Source organism: Muscardinus avellanarius (assembly GCF_963383645.1).
Source record: "Muscardinus avellanarius genome assembly, chromosome: 3".
Classification (NCBI taxonomy): domain Eukaryota; kingdom Metazoa; phylum Chordata; class Mammalia; order Rodentia; family Gliridae; genus Muscardinus; species Muscardinus avellanarius.
This window is the reverse complement of record NC_137788.1, coordinates 136,970,732-136,995,051: the sequence shown is the minus strand read 5'-3', so window position 1 is coordinate 136,995,051 and position 24,320 is coordinate 136,970,732. Positions and strand designations below refer to the sequence as shown.

The following is a 24,320-nucleotide window of genomic DNA, read 5'->3' as shown; positions in this document are numbered from 1 at the left end:
TTGTACATTTTTTTCTGCAGTGGGATTATGGTAGTGTATGTTCTTTGATTTCTATATATCATTTTATGTCCCTTTCAAAAGTTGCCTTAAATTTTCACATGATATTTTTCATGTTTTAGAAAGTTTATTTTTGGTGCTAAAGTATATAGTAATGCTTTGTTTTATTGAATCACTATTAGGATTTATAAGTTGACATTTATTTTATAAATAGTAATTCAGAACTTTGTCTTTTTATTTTGTTTTTGGTTCAATCTCTTTAATTCACTGTGAGAAAAAAAAACCAGGAAAACTTAGTGCATGCTGTACTTTTTTTTTTTTTTTTTTTTTTTTTTTGTGTGTGTGTGTGTGGTACTGGGGTTCTTGGTTTCTTCTACCTCCAGGTTACACTCCCAGACCTATTTTTATATTTTTTATTTGGAAACAGGGTCTCTTAAGCCAGCGAGGCTGGCTTCGAACCTGCGCGATCCTCCTGTCTCTGCCTCCCAAGTGCGGGGATTACAAGCGTGTGCCACCACATCCGGCTCATACTGTACTTTTAAAATTTTCCCTAGTATAAGATTTTTGGCTGTTTAAAACAGAAATCAGAAGCTGGGCATGGGTTTCCAGGAACCCCTGTACCACCAAAAAAAAAAAAAAAAAAAAAAAGAAAGAAAGAAAGAAAGAAAAAACAGGAACCAGAGAGTCTGAGTAAAAGACTATAGCACTATAGCAGAAGTAATCAACTATGACAAATTATAAGGTTTGAGAAGGAATAAGGTTGTCCACTCTTTTCTAATCCTGCCCATATACTTAACACTTGTATCTCTTCCTCTTCTGGTTCATACCTGTATTAGGGACAGAGGGATATTGGATACTTTAGTGTACTTAGGATCACTTCGAAAGAGACATTATTATAAAGAAATGTTTAATAGTAGTTTTCTTAAACTGTACAAAGAAGTTTAACTCCAAACTGGAAGAAGGAAATAAATTATAAATGTATATAATACTTTATTTTGCGATCCTGGGGATGGAACTCAGGGGCATTCTACCTCCAAGCTACACACCCAGCCCTAATTTTTATTCTTTATTTTGAAACAGCGTCTCGCTGAGTTGCAAAGGCCTAAGTAGCCGAGGCTTTTCATGAACCACAATCCTATTTCAGCCTCCCAAATGCTGGGATTAGAAGTGTGCGCCTCCGCTCCTGACTTTATATAATACTTTTGCTCATTTTGTTCATCCAGCTGATAAAAAAAGAGTAAATCAGGCAGTGGTGCACACCTGTAATCCCAGTACTTGGGAGACGGAGACAGGAAAATCACAAATTTGAGGCTCGCCTCAGCAACTTAGGCCCTCAGCAAATTAGCAAGTCCCTATTTCAAAATAAATTAACAAAGGCAGGTATGGTGGTGCACACTTGTAATCCCACCATTCGGGAGGCTAAGACCTGAGAATCGTGGTTCTTGGACAGCCTCAGCTACTTAGTGAGGCCTTCTGCAACTCAGTGAGACCTGGTTTCAAAATAAAGAATAAAAAATAAGGCAGGGGGTGTGGCTCAGAGTCAAATGCCCCTGGGTTCCATCCCCAGACCCGGAAAAAAAAAAAAAAAATTAAAGCTCCTTTTTTTTCTCATAAAATTCCCAGGTCTTATGTACATTTACATAAGTTCATTTACATAAATGAACTAAAAGGAATTCTAATTAAATGTCTTTGCAATATGATGTTTCTGTGAAACATCATATGTCACTCTTTTTCAGAAAAATAAAGGTTACCTAATGTATTAGTAGGCAAGGATCCATGTAGATATGCATTCAATTTTAGAGTAGTACTATCCAAGGTTCATATATGGGGGGATTAGTAAATAAGATGTATGTAAATAATCTTTTTAACTACTAAAATTACAAAGCCATACGTAAAGGGAGCAATTAACAGGTCTCACTTAATTTTTACATTATTTAACTGTTAGATATTTTACTAAAACTTCGCCAATTTTATTCTGTTTCCAATCCAAACTAGAGTGGGAGTTTACAAATACCACGTGATCTCATGGTCATTAGAAAGTATATCAGAATTCTTTAGTCTTATCTTTAGTCTAAATATTGTTCAATATAAGTTTAGTCACTTTTCAGTGTTAAGGAATTTCTTCATAAAACCTACATTTCTTCTGTCATTTTTTACTAGATGGATGATGGTAAAAGTATACGGTATAAAGACCTCTACGCGCTGTTTGAACAGATTTTGGAGAAGACCATGAGGCTTGAGCAGCGCGATTGGTGTGAATCTCCAGTGAGAGTTTGGGTCAACACTTTTAAAGTGTTTTTAGATGAATATATGAATGAATTTAAGACTTCAGATAGCACAACCACGAAGGTAAATACATGTATTTTGATTTCTAAAAGGATTCTTTTAAAAAGAGTTTGTGTAGGACATTTGATATTGGAGAAGAACATTACAGAGAACCTGTTAATTTGGTATTACTTTAGATCCTCCAAACTCCATTCTTTTTTATAAGTTTCTCAGACTTTATTTTTTAAGTCCTCAGCAGTGAATGTATTTTCAGTTAAAATATAATCTTGTATCCCAAGATTATACTCAGCTTTAGAAGAGATTAGTACCTAAATCTCCTTTAGAAAACTGTTTAAAAATGTGATTCATTATATTGTCTAGTCTCCTTTACATAAGGACCTACCAATTATAGATTCAAATTTTTTATAAAAATGTGGGTTGCAGCAAATCCAGTAATAATAACCTATTATGAACGGAGCATTATACTATTATTATACTATTATACTGTTATTATACTATTATTATACTGCATGTTTGATAGTTTGCTTAATTTTTGCTTTAGCCCTGTTGAATATCTTATAAAATCAATATTACAGAAGAGATAAGTCACCAGTTTTCTTCAATTTACCTAATTATTTCAATAATTAGGTGTCTGCTTACATAAAGAATGTCATCAATCTTTTGTATCGATTATGTTTCATTTTATTTTTAGTTATTCTGTTTTATAAGAGTTTGATTTGTAAATCATTTTTGAAGTAGTCAGATATAAACAGTTCCTTGAAAGTTGTATTCTAGATCTAGGTTAAGATCTTTATTTTATGCAGAAAATGTTACTTGTCTTTTTCCTGCTTTTGTGCATAAGGAGATTGTGTTTTGTGATACCAGAGATCAAACGAGGGCCTAGGTCTGCAAGTGCTCTACCACTGAACCACATCCCCATGCCTTTTATTTCATTTTGAGAAGTCTTGGTAGGTTGTCCAGACTGGCATTTAGCCTGATATTTCCCTGCCTCAGCCTTCTGAGTAACTTGTCTCACAGGTGTGCATCACACAGCCCTGCTTGCTTATAGATTTCAGGTTCATAGTTCAGTACTATTGTTCAGTACAATGGCTGCCAGGAATTGCCATTTATTGGAGAGCTTTCATGTGTTATGTTTAGCTCAGTGGTAGAGTTTTTCCAGGTGACAATATAGAAAGTAACATCTTATACTCTTTAAAATTAATCACCTAATAATCATTTTAGTTAATAAAGGTGTGGCTTCTGGACAGAGGTTGAAAAGAGAACAATCTCTACATTGTTTTCCACTCAAGGAAGTGATATGTTCCAGACTCTTTCTCATATCACAGCTTCCCTTTAAACTATATTCTCCTTCCCCTAAACTTCTTATATCCACTTATTGGTACTTTCTGTTTAGATTTTACAAACAAAATGAATAAATAAAAAAGAAAATAATTATCTAAAGTATTCTTCCATTGTTACTTTTATTAGCACTCTTTTATCAAGCTTAAATTTTTTCACAGATTTGCTTATTAGCATTGTACTCTTGAAGAGTAGTTTATTGCCTTTTGAACAAATAGCTCAGCATTTGCAAAGAAGTAAGAACATATGTTTGTCATTGTTATCTCAGTTTTTCTATTTTTTCTTATCCCGTCAGGTGCCAAAAACAGAAAGAAAGAAAAGAAGGAAAAAAGAGACTGATCTGGTAAATTATAATTTGTGTGTGTGTGTGTATGTGTGTGTGTGTGTGTGTGTGTGTGTGTGTGTTTGTGTATAAAAGTAATTTTTAAAAAATCAGTTGGCTTGAACCATATTGTGCAAAATTTCTGTGGAGTGTGTGTGTGTATGGTAGTGGCATTTTAAGCCCTTTTTACTTTATGTTTTGAAACAAGGTCTCACTGGTTTGCTGAGAATCTTGCTTTGTTCATGAGGCTCTTCTCAAATCTGGAATCCTCATGCCTCAGCCTCCCAGGTACTGGGATTCCAGGTATATGCCAACATGATCACCCTCTGTGGATATTTTTAAGGAATAGGTTTTTCAGGTCCCTGGAGAGGAGGGTTAATAATGCCTTAAAAAATTTAGAGTGGCATTGTGCTCTGAATTTAATGACTGCTCTTAAAATTTTCAGTGGTTCCTTCCTTAAAAGATTTTTTTAAAAGTTTACTTATAAAGGTACAAATATGATCTTGATTGATTGCTTGATTGATTGATGGTACAGGGGGTGGAACCCAGGGGCTTTTCTACCCCAGAGCTATGTTCCCAGACCTATTTTATACTTTATTTGGAAACAGGGTCTCACTAAGTTGCTGAGGATGGCTTTGAACCTGTGGAATCCTCCTGTCTCAGCCTTCCAAACTCTGGGACTATAAGCGTGCACCACCACTCCCGGCTATGATCTCTTTTTTAATTAAGTCTAATGTTTCTATTGTTTTGCTTTTTCTGGACATCTCCAGAAAAAATTGGAATCATAGTTCTTTTTTTTGCAAATGACTCCTTACTAAGTAATAGTAGTAACTGTTTAAACTTTATTTTCAGAAAATGTCAAATTCTTTTGACAAGTGACTACACAATTTTAGAATCCAACCTACAGTGTTCTGAGATGTCCAGTCTCTTCACATCCTCACCAAAAGTTATTACCTATCTTCTGTTATAACTATTCTAGTGGTTACTAATGTGGTGTTTTGTTTGCCATTTTATTTTGTTTGGGTGCTAGGGATTAAACCCCAGGGGCATTCTGCCTCTGGAGTTACACCCAGCTTTTTTTTTTTTTTTTTTTTAAACTGGGTCTCTTAGTAGGTTGCTGAGAATCCTGCTCAGTTACTGAGGCCATCCTTGAACCTGCAATCTTTTTTTTTTTTTTAATTTTTTGTTATTGGTGCCATTATATTCATACAACTTATTGGGGTAAAAAACTTGTGTGTACAAACATGTACTCATCGCTGATTTAACCCCTACCCAAATCCCACCCCATTCCCTCCCCGTCCCTCCCTCCCTTGCTTGGCTTAGTGATTGACTTCGATATGTTTAAGTACATTGTGAGCTTTAGAGATTTTCCTTTTCCCCCCTCCTTTCTCCTCCTTTAGGTTCTCTTGTTTGCTCCTCTTTTCTCCCTAACTCTCACATATTAGGGAAAGCATCTGATTTCTTATTTTTTGTGCCTGACTAATCTCACTTAGCATAATGTCCTCCAGTTCCATCCATTTCCCTGAAAATGATGTAATTGAGTTTTTTTTTTTTTTTTTTTTGATGGCTGAGTAAAATTCCATTGTGTACATATCCCACAGTTTTGTAATCCATTTATCTGTTGATGGACATCTTGGCTGTTTCCATAGTTTGGCTATGGTGAATTGTGCAGCTATGAACATAGAAACACATGCATTAGTTTGGTAGTTTGGTTTCTTTTCTTTTGGGTACTTACCCAACAATGGTATTGCTGGATCAAATGATAGATTTGTTCCCATTCTTCTGAGGATTCTCCATACTGTTTTCCAAAGTGGTTGCACTAATTTGCAATTCCACCAACAATGTCTTAGAGTTCCCACTTCTCCACATCCTCGCCAGCATCTGTTGTTGTTTGTGTTTTGAATGATGGCCATTCTAGTTGGAGTTAGGTGAAATCTCAGGGTAGTTTTGATTTGCATCTCTCTGATTGCCAGTGATGTTGAGCATTTTTTCATGCATTTATTGGCCATTTGAATTTCTTCTTTTGTGAAGTGTCTATTTCGTTTGCCCATTTTGTTATTGGATGCTTTGTTTTCTTAGTGTTGAGTTTCTTGAGTTCTCTGTATATTCTAGATATTAGTCCTCTATCAGTGGTGTAGGTGGCAAAAATCTTCTCCCATTCTGTTGGCTCTCGACTGAGATTCTTGATAGTTTCCTTTGCTGAACGGAAGCTCTTCCATTTTGTGCAATCCCATGTATTGATTCTCCTTTTAATTTGTTGTGCCTTTGGGGTCTTGTTGAGGAAATGTTTGTCTGTGCCTATGTGTTGTAGTGTTGGATCTATGCCCTCTTCAAGGAGCTTCAAAGTCTCTGGTTTAATTTCCAAGTCTTTGATCCATCGTGAGTTGACTTTTGTACAGGGTGAAAAAGTGGGATTAACATCCAATTTTCTGCATATAGTTAACCAGTTTTGCCAACACCATTTGTTGAAGAGGCTATCTTTTTTCCAGTGTATGTTTTTGGCCTCTTTGTCAAAAATCAATTGGCTGAAAGTGTGTGGACTTGTTTCTGGGTCTTCTGTTCTGCTCCATTGGTCTATATATCTGTTCTTTTGCCAGTACCATGCTGTTTTTATTACAATGGCTTTGTAGTATAGTTTAAAGTCAGGTATTGTGATTCCTCCTGCGTGGTTTTTGTTGCTGAGAACTACCTTAGCTATTCTGGGCTTTTTGTTATTCCAGATAAATTTAAGGACTGATTTTTCTATGTCTGTGAGGAATGATCTTGGTAGTTTAATGGGCATTGTATTAAATCTGTAGATCACTTTTGCGAGGATGGCCATTTTAATGATATTTATTCTGCCAATCCATGAACATGGAAGATCTTTCCATCTTCTAAGATCTTCTTCGATTTCGTTTTTCAGTGTTTTATAATTTTCTTTGTAGAGATCTTTTACCTCCTTGGTCAAGTTTATTCCTAGGTATTTTATTTTTTTGTGGGAGATCCTGAGTGGAAGTGTTTTCTGAATTTCTTTTTCAGTGGATTTATGGTTGGTGTACAGGAAAGCTTCTGATTTTTTAAGATTGATTTTGTATCCAGATACCTTGCTGAATTTGTTGATCAGTTCTATAAGCCTTTTGGTTGAGTTTTTTGGGTTTTCTAAATATAGTATCATGTCATCTGCAAATAGTAAAAGCTTAAGTTCTTCTTTTCCTATTTGTACTCCTTTGATTTCCTTTTCTTGCCTTATTGCTCTGGCTAGAGTCTCTAGTACTATATTGAAGAGAAGTGGTGATAGTGGACATCCTTGTCTCGTTCCAGTTTTTAGGGGGAATTCTTGAAGTTTTCCCCATTTAATATGATGTTGGCAGTGGGCTTATTGTAGATTGCCTTAATAATGTTGAGATATGTTCCTTCTATTCCAGTTCTCTGCAGTGTTTTTATCATAAATGGATGTTGAATTTTATCAAATGCTTTTTCAGCATCTATTGAGATGATCATGTGGTTTTTGTCTTTGATTCTGTTTATATGATGAATTACATGGATTGATTTTCGTATATTGAACCAGCCTTGCATCCCTGGGATGAACCCTACCTGGTCATGGTGAATGATTTTCTTGATGTGGTTTTGAATGCGTGTTGCTAGTATTTTGTTTAATAGTTTTGCATCCAAGTTCATCAGAGATATAGGCCTGTAGTTTTCCTTCCTTGAACTGTCTTTATTCGGTTTGGATATTAGTGTGATGTTGGCTTCATAGAATGTATTTGGGAGAGTCCCGGTTTTTTCTATTTCCCGAAATAGTTTGAGTAGTATTGGGATTAGTTCTCCTATAAAGGTTTTATAGAATTCACTTGGGAAACCATGTGGTCCTGGGCTTTTCTTTGATGGTAAGCTCTTTATTGCTATTTCAATCTCTTTGATTGTTATTGGTTGGTTTAAGTGTTCTATATCTTCTTGACTCAGTTTAAGAAGGTTGTATTTATCTAGGAAGTTGTCAATTTCCTCCAGATTTTCCATTTTGTTGGAGTATAGTTTTTCAAAGTAGTTTCTGATAATCCTCTGGATTTCTATGCTGTCAGTAGTAATATCTCCTTTTTCATCCCTTATCTTCATAATTTGGGTTGATTCTCTCCTTTTTTTAGTTAGGTTGGCTAGTGGTTTATCAATCTTGTTAATTTTTTCAAGAAACCAGCTTTTGGTTTTGTTGATTTTCTGTATTGTTTTTTTATTCTCTATTTTGTTAATTTCTGCTCTAACTTTAATAATTTTCCGTCTTCTGCTGGCTTTGGGGTTCAATTGTTCCTGCTTTTCAAGGGCTTTGAGGTGTGTCATAAGGCTTTTTATTTGAAGATTTTCTGTTTTTCTTATGTGAGCACTCAGTGCTATAAATTTTCCTCTTAATACTGCCTTCAAAGTGTCCCAGAGATTTTGATATGTTGTTTCTTTATTTTCATTTGTTTCTAGAAATTTCTTGATTTCACCTCTTACATCTTCTATGACCCATTCTTCATTCAGAAGTGTGGTGTTCAGTCTCCACATGTTTATGTTGTTTCTCTGGGTCTTCTTATAGTTGATTTCTAGTTTTATTCCATTATGGTCTGAAATGACACAGGGAAGTATGTAACATTTTTTAAATTTGCTAGTGCTCATTTTGTGTCCCAGGATGTGATCTATTTTGGAGAAGGTTCCGTGAGCAGCTGAGAAAAATGTAAACTCTGTTGTAGTTGGGTGAAATATTCTATATGTATCCAACTGGTCCATTTGGTTAATGGTGTTCTTTAGTTCTGAGACATCTTTACTGACCCTTTGTCTGGAAGATCGGTCTAGTATTGTGAGAGGTGTGTTGAAGTCTCCCAGTAAGTATTATTGTGTTGGGATTTATGTGTGACTTCATGTCACAAAGAGTTTGATTTATGAAAGTAGCTGCCCCTATGTTTGGGGCATAGATGTTGATTATTGTTATTTCCTCTTGCTGGACTATTCCTTTTACCAGTAAAATGTGACCTTCTTTGTCTCTTCTAATAAGTTTGGGTTGAAGTCTAACTTGTCTGATATCATAGTTGCTACTCCTGCTTGTCTTCGAGTACCATTAGCATGGATTACCTTGCTCCAGCCCTTTACCTTGAGTTTGTTCCTATCTTTACTTGTAAGGTGTGTTTCTTGTAAGCAGCAGATGGATGGATTCTGGCTTTTAATCCATTTTGCCACTTTATGTCTTTTTATTGGGGAGTTGAGGCCGTTTACATTGAGTGTGATTATAGAGAGATAATTTTTAATTCCCAACATGTTAAGATCTTATTTCTGTTTGAGATACTGTTTATTCTTCTTTGCTTAGTTGTCTGCTGGATGGTATAAAAATCCAGAGGATTATTAGAAACTACTTTGAAAAATTATACTCCAATAAAATGGAAAATTGGAAGAGATTGACAGCTTTCTAGATAAATAAAACCTTCCTAAACTGAGTGAAGAATATATAGAGAATGTAATCCAACCAATAACAATCAAGAGATTGAAGCAGCAATAAAGAGCCTACCATCAAAGAAAAGTCCAGGACCAGATGGTTTCCCAAGTGAATTTTATAAAGGCTTTATAGAAGCACTAATCCCAATACTCCTAGTCTATTTTGTGAAATAGAAACAGTACTCTCCCAAATACATTCTTTGAAGCTAACATCACATTAAATACCAAAACCAAATAAAGCTCAAAGAACAAAAAGTATAGGCCTATATTGTTGATAAACTTAGACGCAAAACTACTAAAAGAAATACTAGCAACACGTATTTATAACCACATCAAGAAAATCATACATAGCCAAGCATGGTGGTACATGCTTGTAATCCCAGTACCTGGGAGGCTGAAACAGGAGGTCAGCTTCAGTTACTTAGCGAGGCTCTTTGCAACTTGATGAGTCCCTGTTTCAAAATAAAGTAAGCTCAGAGGTAGAATGCCTCTGGGTATCATCTCCAATACCAAAAAAAGAAAAAAGAAAAAAAGAAAGAAAAGGAAGAAAGAAAGAAATAAAAGAAAAAATCATACACTGTGACCAAGTAGGGTTCATCCCAGGGATACAAGGCAGTTCAACAGAACCAAAAGCAAAAATTGCATGATCATTTTAATAGACTCTGAAAAAACATTCAATAAAATCTAATACTCATTATGCCATAAACACTTCAGAGATTCAGAATAGAAGGAATATGCCTCAATATGATAAAGACAATATACTGACAACCAACATCATATTAAATGAAAAAAACCTGAGTATTCCTTCTGAAAACAGGAACAAGACAAGAATATTCCATTATCACTACCTCTTTTTAATATAGTACTTGAGACTCTAGACATACCAGTAAGACAAGAAAAGGAAATCAAAAGAGTACAAACGGGAAAAGAAGAGCTAAAACCATCACTGTTTGTAGATAACATGATACTCTTATTTAGAAGACCAAAGAATCTCAGCCAAAAAGCTTATAGAACTGATCAACAAATTAAGCAATATATCTGGTTACACAATCAATCTTAAAAAAATCAGAAAGTTTTCTGTATGTCAACCATAAATCCATTGAAAAAGAATACAGAAAACACTTCCACTCAGAATATTCCACACCCAAAGAGGTAAAAGACCACTAAAAAGAAAATTATAAAACACAGAAAACATTAGAAGATGGAAAGATCTTTTATGTTCATGGATAGGGAGAAAAAATATTATCAAAGTGGTCATTCTTCCAAAAGTGATCTACAGATTCAACACAGTACCCATTAAATTACCAAGATTATTCTTCACAGACATAAAAAAAATCAGTTCTTAAATTCACTTTTTAAAAAATTTTTTATTGGTGCACTGTATTCATACATCATAATGTGATAAAGAACTTGTGTAGACATACATGCACACATTGCCCAATTAGCCCCTACCCAAGCCCCACTCCATTCCCTGCCCCTCCCTCCTTCCCAGGCTTGGCTTAGTGGTTGACATCTAATATAGCAATTTATCCAAAATTAACAATGATAATCTCACATAACAGATTCTTTTGTCTGAGATCAAACTTTTGATCACTTAAATGTTATCTAACATTTCAATATTTCTCTTTGCTTTCTTTATTACCAGAGGATATTTTTTTTAAGGTGAAACTATCATATTTTTTTTCAGAAAAAAATCTATCCTAACATGAAATATGAACTCTAAATACCCAAAACAATCTCGAAAAAGAACAAAGCTAGAAGATGTACATTTTCTGATTTCAAACCTTATAAAGCTACAATAATTGAAATAGTGTAGTACTGCTATAAAGGCAGATATATAAATCAGTGGAGTAAAATAAAATGCCTAGAAATAAATTCTTCCATTTATGGTCAAGTTATTTTTAACAAGGTTGCCAAGAACATTGGGTCAAGGAAATAATAATCTTTTCACTAAATACTGTTGAAAAATAATAGTTACATGAAAAAGAATAAAATTGGACCCTTACTTAACACTATATACAAATATTAACTCCAAATAGATAAAAGACCTAAATGTAAATCTTAACACGATAAACTTTTTGAAGAAAACCTGGGTCATAAAACTTCACAACATTGAAATTGGCAGTGATTTCTTGGATATGATTTCAAAGGAACAGGCAACAAAAGAATAAACAAAATTCCTAAAAAATAAAAAAATATTATACATCCAAAGACAGTATAAACAGAGTCATAAGTTACTGATAGAATGGGATAAATTATTTCCAAATGCTACATCTGAAGGTATATTAATATCCCAAATAGAAATCCTAAAAATTAGCAACAATTAAAGCAAACAATACAATTCAGAAATAGGTAAAAGACTAAAATAATAAATCTCCAAAGATTTTTATATAACCAATATATACATGAATATCACTTATCATTATCATACTATAACTAATCATTAAGGAAATACAAATAAAAACTATATTGAAATACTACTTCACATTTGTTAGGATGGCTGCTTAACATGAACTACCTTGCTCCAGCCCTTTACCTTGAGTTTGTTACTTTCTTTACTTGTGTGTTTCTTGTAAGCAGCAGATAGATGGATTCTGGTTTTAAATCCATTTTGCCACTTTATGTTTTTATTGGGGAATTGAAGCCATTTACATTCAGTGTGATTATTGAGAGATAACTTTTAATTTCTAACATGTTAAGATTTTATTTTTGTTTGAAATACTGTTTATTTATTTATTTATTTATTTTGCTTAGTTGTCTGCTGGATGGAAAATCTTGTTTCTCTGGTTCTGGTGTGTATTACCTATTTCTTCTTTGTAGTTAATCTCTTTGAGTATTTTCTCTAGCACTGGTTTTGAAGACATAAATTCCTTCAGTTTCCATTTGTCATGGAAGCTTCTTATTTCCCTATCTAATTTGATAGACAGTTTTGCTGGGTAGGAAATATTTGGCTGGAAGTTGTTTTCCTTCAGAGTTTGGAATATGTTACTCTAAGCCCTTTTGGCTTTCATAACTTGGTTTGGGAAGCTGGAGTGATTCTAATTGGTTTGCCTCTGAATGTCACTTGGCTTTCACATAGGTCATTTTGATAATTATGTGGCATGGGGAACCTCTTCTCTGATCCTGTCTAAAGGGAGTTCTATAAGTTTCCTGGACCTGTGTATCGACCTCTTGCTCAATGTTTGGAAAATTTTCTGCTATTATTTCTTTGAAGAGATTATTGATCCCTTTGGTTTCACCTTCTTTTCCCTCCTCTATTCCAATTATTCTTAAGTTAGCTCTCTTAAAATGGGCCCATATTTCTTCAATGTCAGATTCCTGCTGTCTGATTTTTTTTTTCGAAGTTATAAATTATGCGTTCGTTTTTGGAGTGATCCTCTTCTAGGAGCGAGATTCTATTCTCCATGTGGTCTAATTGATTGTTTATAGTTTGAATTGATGCCTTTACCTCAGTGATTGCATCCTTTATTTCTTTTAGACTCTAAATTCTTTTCGAAGGTTCTGTATTATTTCTATATTTATATTCCTGATTTGATCTTCTGGAGATCTCTGAATTTCTTTGTTAACAGGTTCTGATAATATGGGATTGTGGGCATTCATTGCTCTATTGTTGTTTCTCTTTCCCATGATTTCAGAAGTTTGTGCCTTCCCTGGATCACTACGACTTCACTTAGGGTGCTCTGGATCTCGAGTCTGTGGTAATCTCAGCCACCACTACTCCTTTACTGGGCTGTATCACACCCAGGGAATTCTCAGACCCAAGGAATTAATCGAGGCTGCGTGAGACCGTGGGGGTGCCGGGCTGGGTGTTTTCTCATGGGGAGCTGCGACTAGGGTGTGGTAACTTTGCCACCACTACTCCTTCACTGGGTTGGACTGCAAAATCTCAGACCCAGGGAGATTATCAAAGCTGCACAAGTCCCTGGGAGTGCAGTACAGGGATTTCTCCTTTAGGGACCGCAATTTCACTCACAGTTATTGTGCGCGCTGATCAGGAGCTGTCGCAGGGCGCGGTGAACTCACCATTGCTGCTGGCAATATGGCGCCACTGCCACGCCCTCAGCCATGAGTCTCGCGTATTTCTTTTCTGGCTTTGAGCTCCATTCTGAGTTCCTGGAACGTGTGATGAGCTCGGCCTCTGGGAGTTTTAGACATTCCTCGTGCTGAAAGAACTGTTGAATTACACCCGAATGATCTGCAGCTGCTCACTTCAGCTCCTTGTTTACCTTTTCTCTCTGGAGCCTGGTGCTGTGAGGGAAGAAGGTGCCGGTGCGGCTCTGCCGCCACATTTCGGGCTTGATTTCTGGTCTCTGGTTGTTCTTCTAGTCTTTTTTTTCTCTGTCCCTTGTGTCTACATTTTTTATTTCTCTGCTGATAGTGTTTTCTGGCTATGAAAAGCACTGATTTTGTGGCAATAAAGATCGAGTTTTTACAGGACTCATAAACGCTGCTTTTCTCAGCATCTTACTGGAAGTCCTTAAATTCATTTAAAACAACAAAAAAACGAAAATAGCCCAAGTAGTTCCCAGCAACAAAAAACATGCAGGAGAGCCGTGTGTGGTGGTGCACGCTTGTAATCCCAGCATTTGGGAGGCTGAGACTGGAGGATCGCGGTTCGCGGACAGCCTCAGCTACTTAGTGAGGCCCTTTGCAACTCAGTGAGACCCTGTTTCAAAATAAAGAATAAAAAATAGGGCAGGAGGTGTAGCTCGGAGGTCAAATGCCCCTGGTTCCATCCCCACACCCACCAAAAAAAAAAAAAAAAAACATGCAGGAGGCATTAAAATACCTGACTTCAAACTATACTACAAAGCTCTAGTTGTTAAAAAAAACAGCATGGTACTGGCACAAAAACAGACACATAGACCAATGAGGCAGAATAGAATTCACACACAGCCCATTTTTGTCAGAGGGTCAAAAATCATACACTGGGAAAACCTTTTTCAACAGATGATGTTGACAAAACTGGTTAATTATATGCAGAAAATGGCAATAAACTCCACTTTTTCACCTTGCACAAGTGTCACCTTAAAATGAACCATACTTGGAAATCAGACCAGAGACCTAAGAAACTAAAATATAGATCAATACTTTGGATCTCATTAAACTGAAGAGCTTCTATACAGCAAAGGAAACTATCAAGAACCTCAACAGAGAGCTGACAGAATGGGAAAAATATTTGCCAACTTTTTTTCTCAAATAGAAGACTAATATCTAGAATATACAGAGAACTCAAACTCCTAGCTAAGAAAACAAATAAACCAATAAATAATGGGAAAGTGAACTAAATAGACACTTCAAAAAATAAATTCAAATGGTAAATAAATGTATGAAAAAATGTTCAGTGTCATTAGCAGTCAGAGAGATGCAAATCAAAACTACCCTGAGATTTCACCTAACTCCAACTAGAATGGCAATCATTAAAAACATAACAACAAATGCTGATGGGATGTGGAGAATTGGGAACTCTAATACATTGTTGGTAGAATTGCAAATCAGTGCAACTACTTCGGAGAACAGTATGGAGGACCTTTAGAAGAATGGGAACGAACCTACCATATGAGCCAGCAATACCACTTCTGGGTATCTACCCAAATGAATGGAAACTAAACTACCAAACTAATGCATGCATATCTATGTTCAAATTCACAATTGCCAAACTATGGAACCAGCCAAGATGTTCATCAACAGATGAATGGATTACATTACAAAACTTAGATATGTACACAATGGAATTTTACTCAGTCATAAAGAAGAACAAAATTATTTACAGATAAATGGATGGAACTGGAGAATATTAATCTACCTGAGATTAGTCAGTCACAAAATTAGTCAGCATTAGGATGCTTTCTATAATATGCGGAAGTTAAAAAAGGATCACAGGATGAACTCTAGATGAAATCAGAGGAGAAACCTATTAGATGAGGAAATTAGGAGGCCTAAGTGGGAGTGATGAGAGGGGGGAAGAGGGAAATTCCCTGATGCACATATGATGTACATTCACAAACATATCAAAGTCAATCACTAAGCCAAACATAGGAAAGAGGGAGGGGAGAGATAATGGTATGGAAATTGGGGAAGGGCTAAATGAGTGATGTGTGCTTGTATGCCTCTACCACCTTGTACTCCATTAAGATTTATGACTATAGTGCATCAAAAAAATATAAATGATTCTTGGGTTTAAAAGAAAGAAACTTGAGAATTCTTGCTTCTAATTTATTGTCCTCAGAGTCATTCATGTAAGATAGCCTTTACATTTGTCGCATTACTTTTTTTGTGAGGACCCTCTCACCCAAAATACAAGTCCCACAGACAGTAGGGATTGAACTTTGGGGTGTTCTGCCACTTTATTTTGTTACAAGCTCTTGTTGAATTGCTCAGGCTGGCCTCAAAGTTTCAATAATACTGCTTCAGCCTCCCAAGTAGCTGGGATTATTGGTATGTACCATTATGCCTGCGTTTTTATTATATAAGTTGGCCAAATTTATCTAGATTTTTAGCTTTTTGAAAGCAAGAATGTTTTTTCCAGAGAATTATAATTCTCCTATAAGTTTCCCTTTTGCCCGTATGGTTCCCCTAAGCAGGCAGTTCTTCCCCTCTCCTGCTGGTGCTGGAACAAAATAGAGAAGCATAAAGGAATGCAGATTTGTCAGTGCATCTTTCTGTTTATTCACTTAAAGAAGGGAGAGGTGGAGGGGATGCTAAGTAACTTTTTTTCTGAAAAGTGGGTGGTAAGACAAATATGTTTGGGGTACTGTATTTGTCTTAATAGGAATAATTATTTCATTCAGGTGGAAGAGCACAATGGTCACATCTTTAAGGCTACCCAGTATAGCATCCCTACATATTGTGAATACTGTTCATCTCTGATATGGATAATGGACCGAGCTTCTGTTTGTAAATGTAAGTATAACATATCTTTGAGGGGAAAGAGTTTGTAGTCACTTAACATTTGTATTTCCTTGCATTCTCTTCTATCTTTTTTAAGGTAAAAGGGTAATTTACACTATCTAAAACCTTAGCCTCATTGCTTAAGTATTCCTCTATTTTTACTTTCTATATCCTAACCAGGTATTTTGGTGTTACTTGCTTTTCTCCCAGATTTTATTATGATTTCATATTCAGGTAATTTATTTCTCTATCCACGTTACTTTCTCAAAAAGAAATTTTCCCTTCCCTATCCAACATGCCAGCTTAGCCTCTAATTCTCTATCCCTGTACCCAGATTTAATAGTCATAAAACTTGTTGCCCGAAATTATCTTAATTTTTTTTTTGTCAGTCTATTCCTGTAGAATACATGCTCTGTACGATCAGGGAATTTAACATATTTAACCAGTGTCTAGAACGGTTTTGGCACAATTGAATAATTTTTGTGTGTGTGTGTGTGTGTTGGTCTGGGATTGGAACCCAGGGGCATTCAACCTCCGAGCTACACCCCCTGCCCTGTTTTTTATTCTTTATTTTGAAACCAGGTCTCACTGAGTTGCAGCGGTCCTCACTAAGTAGCTGAGGCTGTCCTCGAACTGCAATCCTCCAGTCTCAGCCTCCCAAATGCTGGGATTACAAGCGTGCACCACCACGCCCAGCTTAATTGAATAAATTTTTATTTGGGGGGTGTATCTCAGAGGTACAATGCCCCTGGGTTCTATCCTCAGTACTGCACACACACAAAAAAAGGTTGAGACGGGCTTGGTTTCTTCATGGAATTAATTTTTTTTGTGATTATCCTGGTGATTTCACCAGTACAGTGACAGCTCCACATAAACTGATCTTGGCCTTGAAAATACAAAATGTTAGATGTTATAATTAAAAAAAAAATATTGAGGTGCTGGTATGCAGGAGCTAGAGCTACTGTATCAGAGTGACATTGGCCAACTGTGTTCTCAGTATCCTCCTCTTTATGTGTCTCTTCCTGCCCACAAACTGCCCATCTATCCTGTTATCTGTCACTCCAAATTTTTTTTGCTGTAAACTTTTAAAATTTCATCTTCCCAGTCACAACCAACATTCTTTTTTGGGGGAGGTGGGGGTGCTGGGGGTTGAACCCAAAGGCATTTTACCTCTGAGCTACACTCCCAGCTCTATCTTATTTTTTCTTTTGCAGTGTCTCACTAAGCTACTGAGGTTGGCTGCTAACTTGCAATCCTCCTGTCTCAGCCCCCCAAGCATTGGGATTACAGGCATGCAACCACCTGTGCTCAACTCATAGCTGATATTCTTTTATATTCTAGTTTCTTAGTACTCTATTTTGGACTTTTGAAAATAGTAAATAAGGCTTTTTCTATATCTCAATATACTTCCCAATTTGTTTTCATTTCATTAAGAGACAGTAATGTCCTTCTTAACTGTAGAAATGATTCTTAATAGATAATTCTGGCATTTTTAGCAGGTTACGGAAGGTTAGTATCTGGGGGGACATGAACACTAATTTATGAACCAAACTATAAAGATAGGTAAATATCCTATTAAAATTTGGGGGGTAAGTTCAAGAGTAACACAGTCTTGAAAAAACAAAAAGCTTTTTCATGTATAGTGACTAGACATGGTAAGCATGTTTTTCAACTTCATTTTTCCAAGTAGAGGGGATTAAAATCCTTTTTATTTGTTAACATAGTACAAAGTATATATATATGTTATAGCAACTTTATATCCTATAACTTATTTTCAAAATAAATCTATAAACTCTTTGAGTTCCTGTCATTGAATTGAAAGTTTCTAAAAATGCTGCACTTTAACCTGTTTTTCAGTATGCAAGTATGCTTGCCATAAAAAGTGCTGTCTGAAAACTACAGCCAAGTGCTCAAAAAAGGTAAGAACTTGTCACCTATCTAGCAGGTCCTACAGATCTATAGGTCTTTTGTGCCTCATGGAAAGTAATTGAGGCCTGTTGTTGTTGTTGTTGTTTTTGTTGTTGTTGTTTGTTTGCAGTACTGAGGATGGAACCCAGGAGCATTCTACCTCCAAGCTACACTCCCGGCCCTATTTTTTATGCTTTATTTTCTAACAGGGTCTCATTGAGTTGCAAAGGGCCTCACTAAATAGCTGAGGCTATCCTTAAACTGTGATCCTACTGTCTCAGCCTCCCAAATGCTGGTATTACAAGCACTTGCCACCAAGCTCAGTTAATCAAGGCCTCTTTGATGGTTGTACAGAACAGTCATTCTTAAACTTTTGACCACAAGTCAAGTAAGAAATAGTTTTTTCATCATGATCCAACACACTTACATAGCATGATGTACATTTACTATATGTAAGCTGACACATTCATTTCATAAGCCACATCTTGAAAAACACTGCTTTAAAAAATTTTTTACTTCCTTATACATTCATAAATCTTCCTGTTAATTGTCCTTAAGGTGATAGGCTATAATTAAAAATAGATAAATTTAGGGGCTGGGTTGTAGCTCAGTGGTAGAGTGCTTGCCTAGCATATGTGAGGCCATGGATTCAATCCCCAGTGCCACAAAAACATAAAATAAAATATAAAAATCAAACATTTACAATGCAGTAGCATACTTGGTGTTTTTACGTATTTCTACTGGAGTACCCAGAGATTTCTAAAAGGATAATGAACTCTTTGATATCTTATGCTTTGAAGAAGCAACCTTTTTTTTTTTTTAATAATTCCAGGCCAGTATTGATATATAATCATTTTTTATTTTAATCACATGCTGAAAATTGTTATAACAGTAGGCAAATGTGAACATTAATATAAACATGTGTTCATGTTGTTTATAGCTTAAATGTAGAATTTTCATTTGTTACAAATCAGTAAACAAATCATGACAAAGTATAAAGTGAGGGTCCATAATTCATATAGAGAAATAGAGTGAAACACAGATACTTTTTCCACTCAAGGCACACGTTGAGTTTTAAGCTATACAAGGCATACAGCCAAGAAACTAATCAGAAAAGATTAAAGTTTTTCATATTCTCACAGTGCTAAGAAGAGAAAAATTGTAATTACAATATCCCACATCAAGTAGAAGGACCATAGTCAGTATCCCAGACTTTCACTAAGACTTCTGAAGAAATATACCATATGAATGAAAGTAAAGTATTGATAGGCTGATCTTAACAAAAACTGTAGACTAACTCTGAGGCCATCCTTGAGTGGATTAAGGTTATATTTCTTATTTTAGCCACTCACTATAATTTTTCATATGTAGGATTAGATATAAAGAAAATGAAACTAATTAATTATACAAATAGGCAATAAAAATGGACTTAAACTAGTCTTCGAATTACCAGAATACACTTTAAAAATTATAATGGAGGCTGGGAGTGGTGGTACATGCTTTTAATCCCAGTATTTGGGAGGCCGAGACAGGAGGATCATGAGGCTGTCATAGCAGATGGCCTCAGCTACTGTAGTGAGGACCTTGGCAACTCAGTGAGACTCTATTTCAAAATAAAGAATAAAAAATTGGGCTAGGGATATAGCTCTGGTGGTAGACTGCCCCTGGGTTCCATTCCCAGTACTGCCCCCCCAAAAAAAAAAATTATAATGGGTATGTTACCTCCTCTTCTATCTCCCTTCCTTTTCCTCCCTACGCCCCTTTCTTTTTGAGATGAGGTCACCCAGCCTTGAACTCATTTGCCTCAGCCTCCCAAATAGTTGGGATTACAGACATGTGTCACTAATGCAAGGCAAGAAATTTCTGCAAGAAAATGGATAGAATTGCCGGGCACAGTGGCACACGCTTGTAATCCTAGTGCTTGGGAGGCTGAGAAAGGAGGATCCAGGTTTGTGGCCAGCCTCAGCTACTAAGTGAGGCCCTCCAGAACTTCGTGGGACCCTGTTCAAAATAAAGAATAATAAATTGATTTGCAGGTGTAGCTCAGAGATAGAATGCCCGTGTTCAATCCCCAGCACTACAAAAGAAAAAATGGATAGCACTGTAGAGCGTTATGTTAAGTGAGATTACTCAGTCTCAGAAGTCTCTATAGTCTGGAAGCTATAGAGTTAGTAGGAAACATAAGGGACTTTAGATAATGGAAAGATAGATTTGTAGAGTAGTTGAAGGGGGATAGGCATGAGAGTTAGGAAAGAAGAGGGGAGAGAGCCAGAGAAGAAAATACTACAGCAATATATGAATGTGTTATTAGCAAGGGAGCAGGGTGAATGTGGAGGGAAATAAACAAGATCTATCTGCACATGAGTTTTTAACACACGGAGGCTCACTGTGGTACATAATGTACCAAAAATTATTTTTAAAAAGCAGCAGCTAGAGGAGTAGAAAATAAACTAATACTTCCTAAAGCAGCAAAGAGAGTCCTGACAGCTGACTTCTGAACGAAATGTTGTCATCTAGAACTGTGGCTTGGCATCTTGTGTTTTAAGGAAAGAAAGCTAACTCAGTGCAAGATTCTTCAAAGTGAAAATGTTGCAGAAGCATTTTCAGACAAAAACTCAGAATCCATCACCAGCAGACCTATATCCTAAAGGATATTCTTCAGGCAAAAGGAAAATGGTTGTGATGGAAACAAATGTAGGAAAGAAGGAAAACCAATGAAAGGAGTAAATTATTTATGTAAATATAAATGTATATTGACTGAAAACGTATCCAGAGTGTCTTTGGGTGCTTAATGTGCATGCAGAATTAAAATGCACGACTGACAGTAGCACACAAGGCAGCGAGGTAAGTGGAGTTGCAATATTCTGAGGTCCATGTATCATCTAAGACGTGGCAAAAGTGCTAAATATGTGTTAAGCTTAAATATGTTACAGGTATTTCTTGCCATTTCTAAAGCAACCACTAAAAATGTAGTAAAATAATATATCACTGAAAAACTAGTGAAGAATCAAAAGTAGAAGAACAAAAATAGTTGGGCGTGGTGGTGCATGCCAGTAATCCTAGTACTTGGGAGGCTGAGTCAGGAGGATCACAGGTTTGAGGCCATCCTCAGAGACCTAGTGACACCCTATTTCAAAATAAAAAATAAAATTGGACTTGGAGGGGGGTAATTGGGTAGAATGTCCTTGGGTTCAATCCCTACTGCCAAAAAAACATTAAAAAGAAAATGTTAACATAAAAGAAGACAGAAATGAGAAAAAATTTAAAATAGGTTGGGCAGAAATAATAAATAGCAAATTGATAAAAAAAAAGTCCAACTATATTGGTGATAATACATTAAATAGGCTAAATAGTCCAAAGAAAAGACTAAGTTAAAAATCAAATTTTAAATTTTATATGCAAGAGACATACTTAAATATAGAGATGGCCGGTGACGCATGCTTGTAATCCCCGCACTCAGGAGGCAGAGACAGGAGGATCGCGCAGGTTCGAAGCCAGCCACACTGGCTTAAGAGACCCTGTTTCCAAAAATAAAAAAATTATAAAATAGGTCTGGAAGTGTATCCCGGAGGTAGAAGGGCTTCAGGAACCCCAGTACCACCACACACTTTAAAAAGCATAACTCTTAGTTGGGCATGGTGGCGCATGCTCATAATCCCAGTACTTGGGAGACTGGGACGGGAGGATCAAAGGTTTGCTGCTAGCCTTTGCTACTTGAGGCCCTCTGCAACTTAGTGAGATCCTGTTTCAAAATAAAGAATAAAAAATAGGTCTGGGAGTATAGCTCGGAGGTAGAAGGGTTTCCAGGAAACTTAAAAATGGCAAAAGTAATTGAATGAAGTGAATACTTTTCAAAAGAAATAAAAATGGCCAATAGATAAATGAAAAATGTGCACTTTACTTCGATATATTCTGATTACCGCCTGAAAGTTTTTGAGAATAATAAAGCAAGTTATATATACTTGCAGAATATATTAAAAGTTGGCATTGATATAGGTTGAACTAGGGTGATGACACTTGAATACAGAAAAGAAAAAATACGGTTACTGAGTGGATTAAAAGAGCTTGACTTTTGGTGCCAGTCAAGGGAAAAAGTAGGATGTACAGAGTTTGGTTGGAGAATGGTAAAAGAGAAAGAAATTTACTAAAAAAGGTTTCCATTTCAGAAAACTACCTGGCTTTTTTTTCCCCTGTGAATTATTTCAATTAATTATAAGGATAAGCATTTTTATAGTCACATAAGCTATAGTTAATAAGTATGAGGTTATATACACAATTAAAGTCAATAAGGAACTTTACTATTAATTATAGGCCAATCTGTGTAAGCCTGTGCCTTTGATTATTAAATCAATTTTCAGTTAAACTATAAAAAGTAATTCCTCTTAAAGAATTGGCTAAGCATATATTTAAAGATGTTTGAAAGCATTTGGAAACAAAATTATCTTCCATTTTAGTATGATCCAGAATTGTCATCTCGACAATTTGGGGTTGAACTGTCTCGTTTGACCAGTGAAGACCGAACTGTTCCTTTAGTGGTGGAAAAACTTATTAACTATATTGAAATGCATGGACTTTATACAGAAGGTATTTACCGAAAGTCTGGATCGACTAACAAAATCAAGGAGCTTCGACAAGGACTAGATACAGGTAAGATAATGCCCTCCAAATTGAGAACAAATACTTTATTTAAATAAGTCATTTTAAGCCGGGCATGGTGGCGCACGCTTGTAATCCCAGCATTTGGGAGGCTGAGATCGGAGGATCGTGGTTCGTGGACAGCCTCAGCTACTTAGTGAGGCCCTCTGCAACTCAGTGAGACCTGGTTTCAAAATAAAGAATAAAAAATAGGGCAGGAGGTGTAGCTCGGGAGGTCGAATCCCCTTGGGTTCCACCCCCAGACCCGCATAAATAAATAAATAAATAAATAAGTCATTTCACATGAACGTGGATAGGCAGCCGGGTAACTGCTGACAACACATCAGGATCATGAGAGATGGGGCAACTTCAGGAATGCAGAAGAGACAGAGAAACAGAAAAGAAACCAGTTTCTCCAGGACACTGTTGAGCCCCTGAAATTCTTCTCTTTTCAGTTTCATGATCACTTACTTACTTTATTGTTACATCCAATATGAGCTGAGTTTTCCATTATTGCGACTGGGAAAACATTCTGAACAGCACCAGCTTCTTCAGCCGTGTTCCCACCATATACCCCAACCCCTCACCACCTTACCCCCATACATATAGCTTTAGGGAAAGACAGGCTTTGTAATAACTTTGTATATCAAGAAATACAGACCTACCTACATACTAAAACAATAAAAAATAAATAAGTCATTTCAGGTTCTTAACTTTTTTTTTTTGGTACGGGGGGTGGAACCTAGGGGCTTTCTACTTCCAGGCTATACTCCCAGACCTATTTTATATTTTATTTGGAAACAGGGTCTCACTAAGTTGCTGAGAGCCTCACTAAGTTGCTGAGTCTGGCTTCGAATCTATACGATCCTCCTGTCTCAGCCTCCCAAGCATGGGGATTACAAGCGTGCACCACCATGCCCGGCTCTTAACATTTTTATTACATATTAATTCTTTACTTAAAGCCAGGAGAATGTAGTCTTTTTGTAATAACTTGTTTGTCATCTTATGTCATTTTTTTTCTTTTCAGTACTGGGGATAGAACCCAAGGGCATTCTACCTCTGAGAAACGCCCTCAGCCCTAATTATTTATTTATTCATTCATTCATTCATTTATTTGGTGGTACTGGGGGTGGAACCCAGAGGCTTTCTACTTCCGGGCTATACTCCCAGACCTATTTTTTTATTTTATAACAGGGTCTCTCACTAAGTTACTGAGAGCTTCACTCAGTAGCTGAGGCTGGCTTCGAACCTGTGCGATCCTCCTATCTCAGCCTCCCAAGGGCAGGGATTACAAGCATGCGCCACCACACCCAGTATTTTTTTTTTTTTTTTTGGGTCTCACTGAGTTGCAAAGGGTCTAAGTAGCTAAGGCTGTCCACAAACCACAGTTCTTCTGTCTCAGCCTCCCAAATGCTGGCATTACAAGTGTGCGCCATTTTATGTCTTTTTCTAAAAAGCCTTTTTGGTTTTATGTAGTTAAGTTAGAAAACATATTTAGCATACC

At 36.3% G+C, this 24,320-nt stretch overlaps 1 protein-coding gene across 2 annotated transcripts in view; it reads left to right on the top strand.

Annotated features, from left to right (window-relative positions):
* MYO9A (myosin IXA) overlaps positions 1-24,320 on the top strand; it is a gene marked incomplete at both ends in the record, with an annotated part of 187,408 nt that overhangs the window by 138,127 nt on the left and 24,961 nt on the right. For both annotated transcript variants that reach the window (XM_080693311.1, XM_080693312.1), the window contains 5 exons: positions 2,158-2,346; positions 3,917-3,964; positions 16,174-16,285; positions 18,131-18,192; positions 22,636-22,828. In XM_080693311.1, coding sequence (XP_080549437.1) covers positions 2,158-2,346; positions 3,917-3,964; positions 16,174-16,285; positions 18,131-18,192; positions 22,636-22,828 — 604 coding nt within the window. The remainder of the gene's footprint in view (positions 1-2,157; positions 2,347-3,916; positions 3,965-16,173; positions 16,286-18,130; positions 18,193-22,635; positions 22,829-24,320) is intronic.